The sequence below is a fragment of the Lepisosteus platostomus genome, chromosome 21, assembly GCF_059453375.1.
Source record: "Lepisosteus platostomus isolate fLepPlt1 chromosome 21, fLepPlt1.hap1, whole genome shotgun sequence".
In the NCBI taxonomy this organism is placed as follows: domain Eukaryota; kingdom Metazoa; phylum Chordata; class Actinopteri; order Semionotiformes; family Lepisosteidae; genus Lepisosteus; species Lepisosteus platostomus.
In genome coordinates this window covers 10,340,661-10,353,899 of record NC_142631.1, presented here as the reverse complement: position 1 = coordinate 10,353,899, position 13,239 = coordinate 10,340,661, and the positions used below count along the sequence as shown (strand labels likewise).

General features: G+C 37.7%; 2 protein-coding genes across 4 annotated transcripts in view; one reads left to right on the top strand and one right to left on the bottom strand.

Annotated features, from left to right (window-relative positions):
• ttll11 (tubulin tyrosine ligase-like family, member 11) overlaps positions 1 to 8,407 on the bottom strand; it is a 309,887-nt gene extending 301,480 nt beyond the window's left edge. Inside the window, exon 1 of the mRNA XM_088614922.1 lies at positions 8,272 to 8,407. Within this exon, the coding sequence (XP_088471048.1) occupies positions 8,272 to 8,374 (103 nt within the window). The 5' untranslated portion in view covers positions 8,375 to 8,407. The remainder of the gene's footprint in view (positions 1 to 8,271) is intronic.
• garnl3 (GTPase activating Rap/RanGAP domain like 3) overlaps positions 1 to 13,239 on the top strand; it is a 141,063-nt gene that overhangs the window by 110,884 nt on the left and 16,940 nt on the right. For all 3 annotated transcript variants that reach the window (XM_088614920.1, XM_088614918.1, XM_088614919.1), the window contains exons 21-25: positions 4,915 to 5,028; positions 7,336 to 7,511; positions 7,966 to 8,124; positions 8,681 to 8,747; positions 12,911 to 13,018. In XM_088614920.1, the coding sequence (XP_088471046.1) occupies positions 4,915 to 5,028; positions 7,336 to 7,511; positions 7,966 to 8,124; positions 8,681 to 8,747; positions 12,911 to 13,018 (624 nt within the window). The remainder of the gene's footprint in view (positions 1 to 4,914; positions 5,029 to 7,335; positions 7,512 to 7,965; positions 8,125 to 8,680; positions 8,748 to 12,910; positions 13,019 to 13,239) is intronic.

The window sequence follows — 13,239 nt, the reverse complement described above, 5'->3', positions numbered from 1 at the left end:
TGATCATGGTGGTACAGACAACCAGACTCCCACAGACCAGGTCACTGATACAGCCTGGTGGTCTGACCTAATGAATCTTCAACAATACCTTCTCAGATACAGTACTGCATTAGCATTATCTTACATTATGCATTAGTGCTGAAAATAAACAGCAAAGCAATTCAGCTTTTCTATTTTAATTGTTTTGAGTGAAACGGCATTCCGAGAGAAATAAGCTCCACGTGTGAACTGTACCACACAAGCTGGAGCCCATTTATATGGTTACCACTGTCTCCGTGCTGCACGTGATGTAGCATGTACTGTATGATGAATCTGTGAATACTCACACTGCTGGCACTGTCCAGTGCTTGTAATCAATCAATCAATTTTATTCTTATAAACAACAGCACCTTTCAATCTAGAGCATTCTTGAGGCACTTTACATAAAATATACAGGAGAAAAATGTACAAGAAGCGGAAAAATGAAACAAGAAAATATGAACTTAAAATAAAGAATTAGGTCTAGAATTGAAGGCCAGTGAAAACAAGTACATTCTGAGGAGCGATTTAAAAACGTCAGCAGAGGGTCTTATAACAATATCAACAATCATCACAAAAACGATAGTTTTTAACAAGGGCAGGATGAGTGTTCCAGACAGGGAGGTTGCCTCAGAAAAGCAGCAGATATTTCAGGTTTTTCAATATACGTGTACACCCTAATGTATGATGAAGTCCTTGGAGCTAGAACAAGCAGGAAAAATCAGTGTACCAGGATTTGTGAGGATAGTAGCTCCGTGAAGGTACACAGGAGCCAGGGTTTTTCAACTCAGGAATCGGAATATGTTCTGATTTCAGAGTAGATGAAGTTCTTTCGGATTAAGGAAATCAAAGGAATGCATACGGAATTTAAGAGGGTGTAAAGAAACGTCTTTCTTAAGGAACCATATGGACTTTTGATAAGGAAAATCAAGTGACTCTGGTTCAGACGGTCCATTTATTTCTGGAATTTAATTAACCTGTAATGAGTTTTTTATTCTACATTTAAAATAATTTTGTAGGTACAGTATTCCAAAGTAAGTCCTACAGTGAAAAATAAAGTACTTAGGAGTCCAAGCATGAACCTAGCCTAGTAACACTTAACATCTTCTCATCTGTTAAGACACATGCCAATGTATTTGTTATCACAGTTTCTTTCAGTTTAACCGAATACGTTATGCTGTCTATCTTTGATGTTATGGATGAAAAGATAACACATCAAAGGCTTCTTAAAACTGACACTAATTACCATGCTTTGGAGGAAGGCTTGTCACTTTTAGTGAAATAGTATTCTGGCAGACTACTGAGAATTGAGTTAATTCCATGCTAGGCAAGAAAGATTTTGGCAACAAATGGCACTCTCTGGTACTGTATGCAGGCTCCGATTAATTTGAAACATTAAAGCTTGAACATTTACAGAATAATCAAACGCACCAACATGAAAATGTATGTGGTTTGAAAAGGTGGCATACTGTAGGCCTTTAAGCACCCTGTTTTAAGTTTAGCCAAGAGGATGAGGCTGTTTCAAAATACCGATGATCAAGGGGTTTCAGCATTAGTGGCAGAGAAAGGAGTGGAGGAGTCTGTTGGTGCAGTGAACTGTGGGATAGGTTGGACTAGAGGCCTGTATTTGTAACCTGGACTGGTGTGAATGGGAGACTTTCTAAATGAATTAGACCAACTGCTACACTTAGTTCACTTCATTTGTTATTTTTATTAAAATGTTGATATTGCTAAGGGCTAGGAGAAGATGTATATTGGGTAATGTTTCCTCTTAAAAAAGAAAACTTGCTATAGTCTGTCCCAAACTCTTAAAATGTACAATATGGCTTTTAGCCCGTTTGAAAAGTAAATATTGTGGGAAAGGAGCCTTGAGTCATGGACTCTAATCAGTGCCCCTCAGTGTGATTGCTGGAGCAGATAATTGCTTACATTGCACTTGTGCAGAGATTGCTTGATTTCAAAGCACCATCAGATAGGGCCATATAAAAAGCAATTATTGTTATCAAAGCTACTTTGAAATTGTGATATACGAACATCAGTACTAAGGCCATCACAGACAAGTGCTGGTGTAGAAAAAAAAATAGAAAATGCAGTATCTGAACTTATTTTTTAAAAACAAATATTGAGGTTCTAAAGAAAATTCTGTACTTTGCAGTTTGTTTCTAAGAAAATGTATTTTAATTTATATAGAATATGTTGGCATGTACTGTATGTTATTGTTATATAAATACTTCTGTCAAAAGATTTGCTGGAAAAGTGCAATGTATTTCTCAAAACACCTTAAAAATATTTTAGCTAAACGTGTCTGAATGTGGTTCTTTGTTGTTTTAAAAGGCATTACCAGAAGTACTGTATAACAGCACATTTATGTATAGTGGAACTTGCTGAACTTTGCTAAATCTTTTGCTTAGTCAGGCAAACTGAATTAATTTGCCCAACTTTCAAAATCATAGTTCACTTAAATTCTCTTTCCTGTTTATTGTCTGTTCATTCCTTAATAGCAGCTCTGTGGTCACATTGAGTTCTGTTGTTGTTAATTACTGACCGCAAGGAGTCCTCATACTGTACATTACTTAAATACTGGCACACAGCAGTACATCTCTAACTATGCATATTTGGTTAACCACGTTATAATAGTGTGGCTTAATTAGGAAGGCTCACGAAATATTGCTGGTGAGAATATTGTAGCCTCTTGATCGAACATGGAAGCCCCATTTGTTAAGAGAGTTGGGGTCAATTTCACTTTTTCAATTCCAATTCCGAACTTCAATTCCTTTTTTTACATTCATGGATTTGGAATTGAGAATTGGTTTGGAGAAGGAAAAACTGGAAGGGACCTGAAGTGTATTTTGTAGTAAAATGTTTGTATTTCACAATTATTTGATTATCATTATATAAAATTAACACAATATCTAGCCCTAATATAAAACTCTGAACAATTCTTCTGGACAGGAAGAATATTGCACTTTTTCTTTTGGTACCTACAGTACAGTACCAAGCTATTTTCCTATCTTTTTGTTGTAATGTACTTACATTAATAGTAATGAACTTACTATTTAGTATTAACATAATTCCCTTTTTACTTTTATATATAAGTATTATCTGAATTCCATATACTGTACCTCGATTCTTCACTTTGAATTTGTAATAAATATGCAATTAATTATAGAACCATTAAGAGACCATGGCACTCAAGTGAAAAGCCACTCAGTATTTTTTGATCATACATGGTGTGAACATGCACTTGGTGTGTATGTTAGCAAGAGTTTTCATGTTAACAATGCTAAGGTCTGAAGTAACTCAGTGGAAGAACCTTCTCACAACAGGTGGCATGTCTGTGCGTCATTCTCTGCACACCTGGAAACCAATCAGAAGCAGAGATCCATAACAACCCTTTATCCCTTAAAAATCCCTGTCAGACTAGGGTGTATTCTTAATGGACAAAGAGGCTGGCTGAACCTTCCTGCTAAAAAGTGTTAAAGGCATTTCATTTCTCTCTGTTCAATTGAGCCACCTGTTTTTTTCTGATTCTAATGAACTTTACTCTCCACAGTTCCCTGGTGAACTGTGACAGCCATGCTAATAACCCTTATTTGAAAAATAGACCAATTTTCCACTAATAAAGCCTTCTGAATGAAAACTTTAATAATGAATGAGCAGACCGCCATAATTATGAATGGATTTTTCTGTGGTTCACACTCATTCTGTCTCCAAGAACGCATGTTTCGATGTCTGCTTGATGGTGTGTGCTCTCTGAGCATGGGAATTTCTTCTTAATGAGTATCCACGCTCCTTCAGCAACATTAGTCATATACTGTAATATACCAGTTTACTTATGCTGCATTAAATACCAGATGCTATCAGCACAAACCATAAAAGGACGTGTAAACAAAAAGAAATACTTGTCTACTAAGGTAGACCAATATGCAGTACAAAATTCTGCAAAGACAACATTGTGGAAGGAAGAAAGTGAACTGTTTGAAGTACTTATTTGCACTGCAAAGGTAAAGTAAATCTGGTGTCTTTCCATTGCTTATTACTGAATATACTTAAATATACAGAAAGCTCTTTACTACCTTCTTGTGAACCAGAAATATCAAGTTTTCATCTGCAATAAATCTAAGTGTGCAGCTTTCACATCTGCCTGCTCAGTATGAGTAAAGAATTGAAGCACACTACCCTAAGTTCAGCAATGCAGACATTCATTATACAATTATTTCTACATTTAAAATGAATGTGATTATAAAGAAATGATCAAACACTTCTATCTAGGTTACGTTTTAAGTTTAAAGCCAGCTTTTAATGACATTGTAAAATAAATACATCTGTAATGGTTTCTATATTAAGCTTTACACAACTAATAAAAATAAATGTCTCCTTGTCAGAATCCTTTCAAACATTCCTTCGGTCTTTTACAACAGAAAAACGTCCTACATCCAGTTACTCTATATCAATTAAAATAAAACAATGGTTTATTATTATTTCTTAAAGGCTTTGTATATCAAAAATAAAAACAGACACACACTCTTTAGACTATGTTGTGTACTCTCAAGGTAGTAAGCACAACACACAATGGAGGGGTCACTTGTGTTTACATGAATCAGGACATCATTATTAACCAAGTACCAAGTACAAGGCACTCTGAGGTTTGAGTTCTCATCATACTGTACTTAGTTGCAAGTTAATGCAATGTTGATGTGGGTGTCATTCACCACACAATAATGTAATGATCAGTGTGTATTGATCGTATCTATCTAAACTGATGCAAAGAGACTGCCTAGTTTTCATAAAAATAAAAAGAGTTGTTTTTCTTTGGTGGGCAAACCACAAATTTGGTTATTGGCTTGAGAGAAAAATTGCACTCTTGGTATCTGAAACACGCCATGTTTTCAACAGGAAAAGATGCCCGTCTTTTCGTCTTTAGGCTGGGTGCCATTAAGAAAGGTCTGGAGGACAGGCAAGTCCGAAGCAAGTATGACAGCAGAGAAAACAAACTTGAGAAAACAAAAGGTAGGAATGGCTTTCTTCTGCTTTTCTGGTGGTGGTGGAGTCAATAAAAGGACTGAAGCTCCTTAATAACGTCTTGCTGTATATGAATATCTCCATATTTTAAAAATAATTTGGTCAAATATGTGAATTCATTAGCATTTCAGCAAAACTGAACAGCTTTTCAAAGGAAATCGGTTTGGACACAGATATACTTTAACAGACGTACACACAAATCCCTACTGATGCTCTAAGAATCATTCATTGCTTTCATCTTAGAGTGACAATTATAGAGAACCTTATATCCTTCCTAAGCTCTTAATAGGTTAAAAAGAGACATTTTGGTAGGGGTGAGTAGTGAGTCTAGCATACTAGGCCATGAAATGCAAACTGACTGACCAGGAGTAAAAAGCTGTTTAATATAAGAAAAACATTTTATAAATTCAGTGAAACAGAGAACACTGGCATAATCAGTCCTATACTGTGAAGATTTATATCTGGAGACTAACGGAGCAGACTGCATTCACAATCACAGTGCACCACACTGTTTGTTTCAGTGTCTCTCAGAAACAAGAGCCAAATCAGTTTTACTAAAAATAAATGTGCAATCAGGTGTTTTGTGCTTTATCATGCGAGAAAAGGAGAAGTCGGGTTTAGGTGCTAGTTCACCTTTTTGTTAAAATCTGCACATTGTTAATTTCTTTGTTTATTCTGTAGCTTGAAAAACTATCTATCCTTCTATTTCAAAGCAAAACAGGAAGGTATAACCTGTGGGCTCCCTTTATCACACTCGATTGAAAGCCGACCTCAGAAAATAGCAGCTGATGAATTCAGTAGATTCATTTCCTATCCCCCTTGGTACAGTAGGTCTGCAGTATTTGATTTGTCACAAAGACGTGCTGGCACCTCTTCAGCTGTGCCACCAGCCAGCCGAAGGAGACATGATCTGGCCAAGCCACAGTATTGATTTGTTTCAGTTTCCATGCAGCAAAAATCATCCTCTCATTTTCATTATATACGGCACAATCCAGAATGTACAATGGTCTACCATCGTCGTCTCGTAATGTGAAAAGAGCTAGGTGCTTCAGAACACAAAGAGATGCCACTGGTGTCATCTGCAAGATCGCCACCTTAACTGTCCATTTGTGAACAGGAAATCTGAATGAAAAAGCAAGGTGGAATTAAAATTCAGTACTCAAACCCATGCAAAATGGTGACTTACATCAAATCTTTCAAGAAGTTTTAGTCAAATATAGAGTATGGGTAAAGGATGAAATTTGCAGCATGATTCATCACCCAAGTGAGACAAAATACTGCATTTATGGAAAATACTCTTAATGCCCAACAAGGAAAGCATCCACAGAGAATAGGCCTTACATTCAGATATTGATTAAGGTCATCACAGAGAAACCTTCCAATGTTTTGCCATGGTTTATTGCTAATTTTCTCAGCTGTAATTACTGTGGTCTAATTAGTTTGCTCTTATTTAGCTCTTCCTTGGTCATAACTTCATCATCTTACCCTTTCAATTAGCATACCTGTTCAGTGAGGTGTACTCATTGAATGCACACATGCACTCGTGCCATTTTAAAGAGGGATAATTGCATTGAAAAGCAGCAGCTCAAAATGTCCAAAATGATAGATTTTATAAAGGGAAAGACCTTGGCATGTACTGTAGGATTCCTGCTGGATCTGTTCCGAGAAGCTCGGCTCAAAACGTAGGAGAGTCTGAGAGCCATGCGTAAAGGTGGACAAACACCATGGAGTGATAAAGCAGTCTATTCAGAACGTACTGTCACCTAAACCTAAAGAAGTTCAGGTCAAAAGAATCGGAGGTCTGTGCAAAAAATTAAACTTAATGCTTAGTGCTTTGGAATCTGGGAGAATGTGAAAAGAGGACATCATTTTCAGTGAGTGAAAAAGGAACTTGAAACTATTAAATTAATAAACTAATGTTTCTGGAACATTGTTTTATCTATGGAACTATATTTTGATAAACCTTAAGAGAACGGTTACCACTTATATGTTATAAGAAATATATATACTTTGTATTTTTATGAATGGTACAGCAGTTAATAAACACCTTATCTCACAGCTAGAGGAAAGGATAATATGCAATTGTTTGCTACAAAAAACAAAATATTACAGAAGTACAAACTGTATTTTATAAAAAAGAATTAAATTGCTAATTTATTCAAAAACAGCAGTGATGTTTAAAAAACGTCTGTAAGGCTGTCATTAACAAAGTGCTCTGAAACCCGGCACAAGATGAAGTAATTGAAGAGATAATAAAGCCCCGTCTCCTGCAAATGCAATTTTCTCCCTCTGCAGGCTGCCATTTGTATTCCATTAACACTCACCACAGCTCTGAGCTGCGGATTGTAGCGGCCATTCGGAACAAACTGCTCCTCATTACCAGAAAGCATCACCGACCGGACAGCCTAACCAACATCTCCATGGTAACAGCACCCACCGAGTCGCCCGTCGAAGAGTTCCAGTACATCAGGGTAAAACACAGTTTCATTCCGTTTCCGTTCCAGGGTTCAGACAGAGACCGCTTCTCAGGCATTTGCGCCGGATTACATCACATCAGCAGGGACAACTTAACGATGCCCCTTTTCCTAGAGCTCTTGATCCAAAAGGCTATTGACCATTAGAAAAAAATGAACAAAATAAAGGCATTTGAAAATGGTCAAACCTTTTAAAGCCACAGAATGGTCTGGGTCATTTCATGGGGCAGCCTAAATGAAAACCATAAATAAATGCATGACAGTTTATCAGACCCCAGTGGTTGCTGGCCTTCACTGGTTCGTGCACTAAAGGTGCCTTAACAGACCAAAGAAATATAACAATTTCCTTTGAAACCGACAAAAGGAAAGATTCTATTAGAGCATGTGCACACGGTGATTTAAGACAAATGATCAGCTTATACAGTATGACACACGTTATTCTTGGTTGCAGGAGATCTGCCTGTGTGATCCCCCTGTGGTGATGGCTCTTGTGGATGGGCCTACGGGGGAATATGACAACATGATCTGCGTGGCCTACAAGCATCAGTTCGACTTGATAAATGAGAGCACGGGTGAAGCGTACAGGCTGCATCATGTGGATGCCAACAGGGTACAACCACCAACACTTTTCAAACCAAAACCTGCATGGTCCAGCTGAGACAAATACGTAATATGGGGTTAGGTTTCATGTTGCATGAAGGATTAAACTGCAGAACTGGTAGACTGCACAGAGGCCTTGGTTTCTTGAGTCACTAACCTTTGATGATCCTGAGTCCCAAGGTCTTAACACCAGCCTGTCTGTAGACTGACCAGAAGAGAATTTGGGCAGCCGGAATGAAGGTCTGTCCAGTCTTGGCCATTCATTTATGCTTGGCCCCGATGACTTTTAAAAAAGGTCTGAAATGTAAAAAGAAAAAAAAACGTCATTGCACTGCGCAAGTACACTGGGCCTCTTGGCTTGCACATGCGAAATGAACAGTAATTCCTATGACAGATATTGTAGTGTAGAAGTTCTGAAAAAGCATTTTGGATGTTTGTCATTTAATGATAGTGTGCCACAAACAGCAGTCTGCAGATGAGGTTGTAAAGGGTTTAAACTCCTGAGTGATTTTGTTGAGACCTTCAGGTGAGTTTTGTTTTTTTAATTCGAAGTTGTATTTTTTCAGGTCAATTTTGTTGCAGCAATAGACGTGTACGAAGATGGGGAAGCTGGGCTTTTGCTGTGCTACAACTGTGAGTATCAATGCCCTTTTGACAACATTAACACCTAAAATATTTATTGCAAAGAAGGGCAGATTTTTTTCTTTGATAACCTCCTAGTGGTTAACTGATGGCAAGAAGGTCAGCCTAATTCAGGAGGTTACAATTGGCAATTTATCATGTTTTCTTTGCAATATAAAAACACATGTATTCTATTTTACACATTATGATTGCAGGCGTTTCTGGAATTTCTGGAAATCATATTAGAAGCTGTAACGTGCTGGCTTCAATTGATCAGTGATTTCATTTACAAACTTCCTAAAGATAAAACTATATAGGCAGAATCAAGCATTAAAAACTGTAAATAGGAAATTATTTGTAAGTGAAAACATAATGACATAGCCTGAATGTGTTCCCATATCTCAGTTGCTTGCCCGCTGAATAATTACATCTTGTAGATTTTTTCACCTTGGTAGTTTACTGAGCCTTGAGGGCAAAATGTCTTGTTGGGTGGATTCACCATGTTTCAGACTGACAGAACTGCCACATCTTTCATCCAGAGTGGACTACCTTGTCTGTATCACAGACCATTTCTCATGCAGCGGTGGAATTTTTCCCTATTGAGCCAACCAATGTCAAGAAACATTCAGATGGACAAGTCTCTTTCTGGATGTGCAAGTCTCGTGTTTATGCTTAATGTCATAGTTTCTGATATATACTGTAAAATCCAAAATATAGCCATACAAAAATATCAACTTTTTTCATTGTGGTTTAGTCTAATGCCCTGCATTGGCAATCTTCTCAATCTATTTTGCTGCGTAAACTGTATAATTTGTGCCACGAACTTCAGTATTCTGTGGATACAACATAGACAACATTGTGAGTAATATCTCGTAAGAACAACTGTTTTCAGAGGTATTTCTATTTTCTGGCCTGTATAAGAGAGTTATTCAAAAACTAAAGATAGTCCCAATATTATGGAACAAATCTGTATAAGGTGTGTGAAGAGCTAGATGAATAATGGAGCACATTCATAATCTCTTAGCTTCTCAAAATATCAGTTTCAATACCTCTGATTTATTGTAATTTCTGTATCCTGTGCATTAGGATACAATATCCAGACAAGACATGTTTGTCTAATTTGAAAAACTCTTATTGTTTAACATAATGTGAAGCTCTATGTCTTGTTTTCTCTGTGGAGTAAGATAATGGAGAAAACATATTACTAGATTATTAAAGTGATATAATAATAAAGTAAATATCACCATATCACCCTGCAACTCACAACTGGTAACCCACTGAAGCTAAGCAGGTGTGAGCCTGGTCAGTACCTGGATGGGAGACCTCCTGGGAAAAACTAAGGTTGCTGTTGGAAGAGGTGTTAGTGGGGCCAGCAGGTGATGCTTACCCTGCGGTCCATGTGGGTCCTAATGCCCCAGTATAGTGACGGGGACACTATACTGTATACAGGAGCTGTCCTTCGGATGAGACGTAAAACCGAGGTCCTGACTCTCTGTGGTCAATAAAAATCCCAGGGCGTTTCTCGAAAAGAGTAGGGGTGTAACCCCGGCGTCCTGGCCAAATTTCCCATTAGCCCTTACCAATCATGGCCTCCTAATAATCCCCCTCTATGAATTGACTTCATTACTCTGCTCTCCTTCCCACTGATAGCTGATGTGTGGTGAGTGTTCTGGCGCACTATGGCTGCCATCGCATCATCCAGGTGGATGCTGCACATTGGTGGTGGTGGAGGGGAGTCCCCATTACCTGTAAAGCGCTTTGAGTGGAATGTCCAGAAAAAGCGCTATATAAGTGTAAGCAATTATTATTATGATTATTATTATTATAAATATTCACATATTATGCTATAAGCATTAAAAGGGTTCTAAATCAACCAATCCCATCACCACCAACACAGATTTGGCAAAGATCATTAAATCTGATCTTTCACCTCTATAAATGCTTTTAGTAGGAGGACAGTAATTTTCCAGTACAAAATTAATATTAATGAACATTTGCAAAGGGGCTTTAGGAAACATCTATTCAATCTAAATGCTTTAGCCTACACGTCAGAGTCATAAAAAGTGTGCATCCTTGGTATTGGCAGATTGGAAAATGGCATTCATTTCCTGATAACGAAAGGTCATTGGCTTTTGTGCAGTAGAGCTATACAATGTCAATGTTATCTTCTTTAGGGGTTAAGGTCTGTCAAACAAAGACTAGGGGCTGTTTTACATCATAATGTTGGAATAAGTATTAATAGCATAGTCACAGTCTGGTAGGCATGTGCAGAATACAGTAACTGGGTATTGATAATGAACACCATGCACTGGCTGTATAACAGCGAAGGTATATGGTCTGTGAAAATTAATTAGGATTTTCATTTTCATACTTTAATTCTTCCTGATAACAGGAACAAACAGAAATTAAAGCGTTGTTTGACTAATCTAATATTGCAGGGTTACTGAAGGTAACAGATCCTGAAAACCAAAACAGAAAGAGGAAACAAATGATAAAATGTAGAATAATTTGATTAAGGTATAATTTAACTCAGCATAATGTGTTTATGCTGTTGGATTACAGCAATTTATCTACATTACCAAGAATGGAAATCCACAAAAGTAGGTTTAGGATGCTTTAGCTTATTAATCAGAGATGGACAGGTTAGTCATAAATGCGAATGGTTCACTAAACACAATGCTAAATATTTGAGACAAGTTCTGGCAGAAAAAGTGGCAAATAATCAACCCCAGTAAAAATCCTTTATGGATCTGGAGGGGAACTGTAGATACGATTGGGTGTTCTGCTATGGCATGATGATGCAGGACTGCAACGTATTCTATATACATCATAAACACTTTAAGCAGACTGCATTTTAAATCTCTACTATATCTTCCCTGATGTCCAGATTTTGCCCCTGAATTAAAGCTCTTTGGAGACCACAACAATAAAAATAGTAATTCCTTATACTTATGTAGCGCTTTTCTGGACACTCCTCTCACAGCGCTTTACAGGTAATGGGGACTCCCCACCACCACCACCAGTGTGCAGACCCACCTGGATGATGCGATGGCAGTCAGAGTGCGCCAGTACGCTCACCTCACATCAGCTATTAGTGTGGAGAAGGACAGAGTGATAAAGCCAGTTCATACAGTAGATGGGGATTATTAGGAGGCCATGATTGGTAAAGGCCAATGGGAAATTTGGCCAGGATGCTGGGGTTACATCCCTGCTCTTTTCGAGAAAACACCCTGGGATTTTTAATGACCACAGACAGTCAGGACCTCAGTTTCATCCGAAGAACGGCGCCTTTTTACAGTATAGTGTCCCCGTCACTATACTGGGGCATTAGGACCACACAGACCACAGGGTGAGCGCCCCCTACTGGCCCCACTAACACCTCTCCCAGCAGCAACCTGTTTTTCCCAGGAGGTCTCCCATCCAGGTTCTGACCAGGCTCACAATTGCTTAACTTCAGTGGGCTGCCAATTATGAATTGCAGAGTGATATGGCTGCTGTTGTTATATAAATAAGGCCTCTAAATTTCCTTGATAATCTGTTTGAGCTGGCCACTCAACTCAACTCAACATTGCAGCAGGTACCTACCAGGATGGTGTTGGGAAGTTGGTAAACCATTGGAATCTGTCTGTTGCAAGATTGAGAAACTATGAAGAAGAGATGCAGTCCAACAAATGATACCAAACAAATGATTTTCTTCCTTTTTCAATCAAAGTTGAACTATAACTATAATACTGTACATATATATGTATAAACACAATTAGAAACCGACGTTTTTATGTTTGTTTATGAGCAGCACATCTTCATTTAATTACAGTATTTTAGACAATAATATTTGTCAAATCACTTGTACGTGATTATACTAACCAAAAGTGCAAAGATACACTGGAGGCCAAATTAGGTTACTGCAAGAATGAAGCTCCAAGACAAACATTTCTGTGGGGACAAACTAGTGTCATCTGTCATCCAGTTTACAATAACTTACAAATCAGATGATCTTAAGGAGGTTAATCATTGCATTTTTGTGTTTTTAATTATCAAACCAAATCACTGCTCAGTAATTTTAACGGGACATATCTAAAGATAGAAAATCACCTTTGAAAACATTAAGCTATAAAAATATTTTAAAGGAATCTTGTAACATTAGTTGTAAAACATTTTCCCCTTTTTTTTTGCAGACATCTGTTACTACAAGAAGGTTTGCCCATTCAATGGAGCTACTCCAATGATTCAGTCCTCAGCTTCTGATTTCCACTTCAGCTGGAATCAGGTTCCCAATTCAATTGGTAGGCACCCTTTCTCAGAATGCTCAGAGACCAAAAATGAGGCAATTTATAGGGTTACAAATGACAGTAAAATACCAACTGAAATCAAACAGCAGGTGATAACAGCACCTAAATGCTTGAGGATTTTTCATCAAAAGCCTTTTCACTTTTCTTTTGAATTCTGAACTAAAGTCATTGAACTGAAATTGAGCTGAAACTCAATTGTGTAAAAAAACAACATG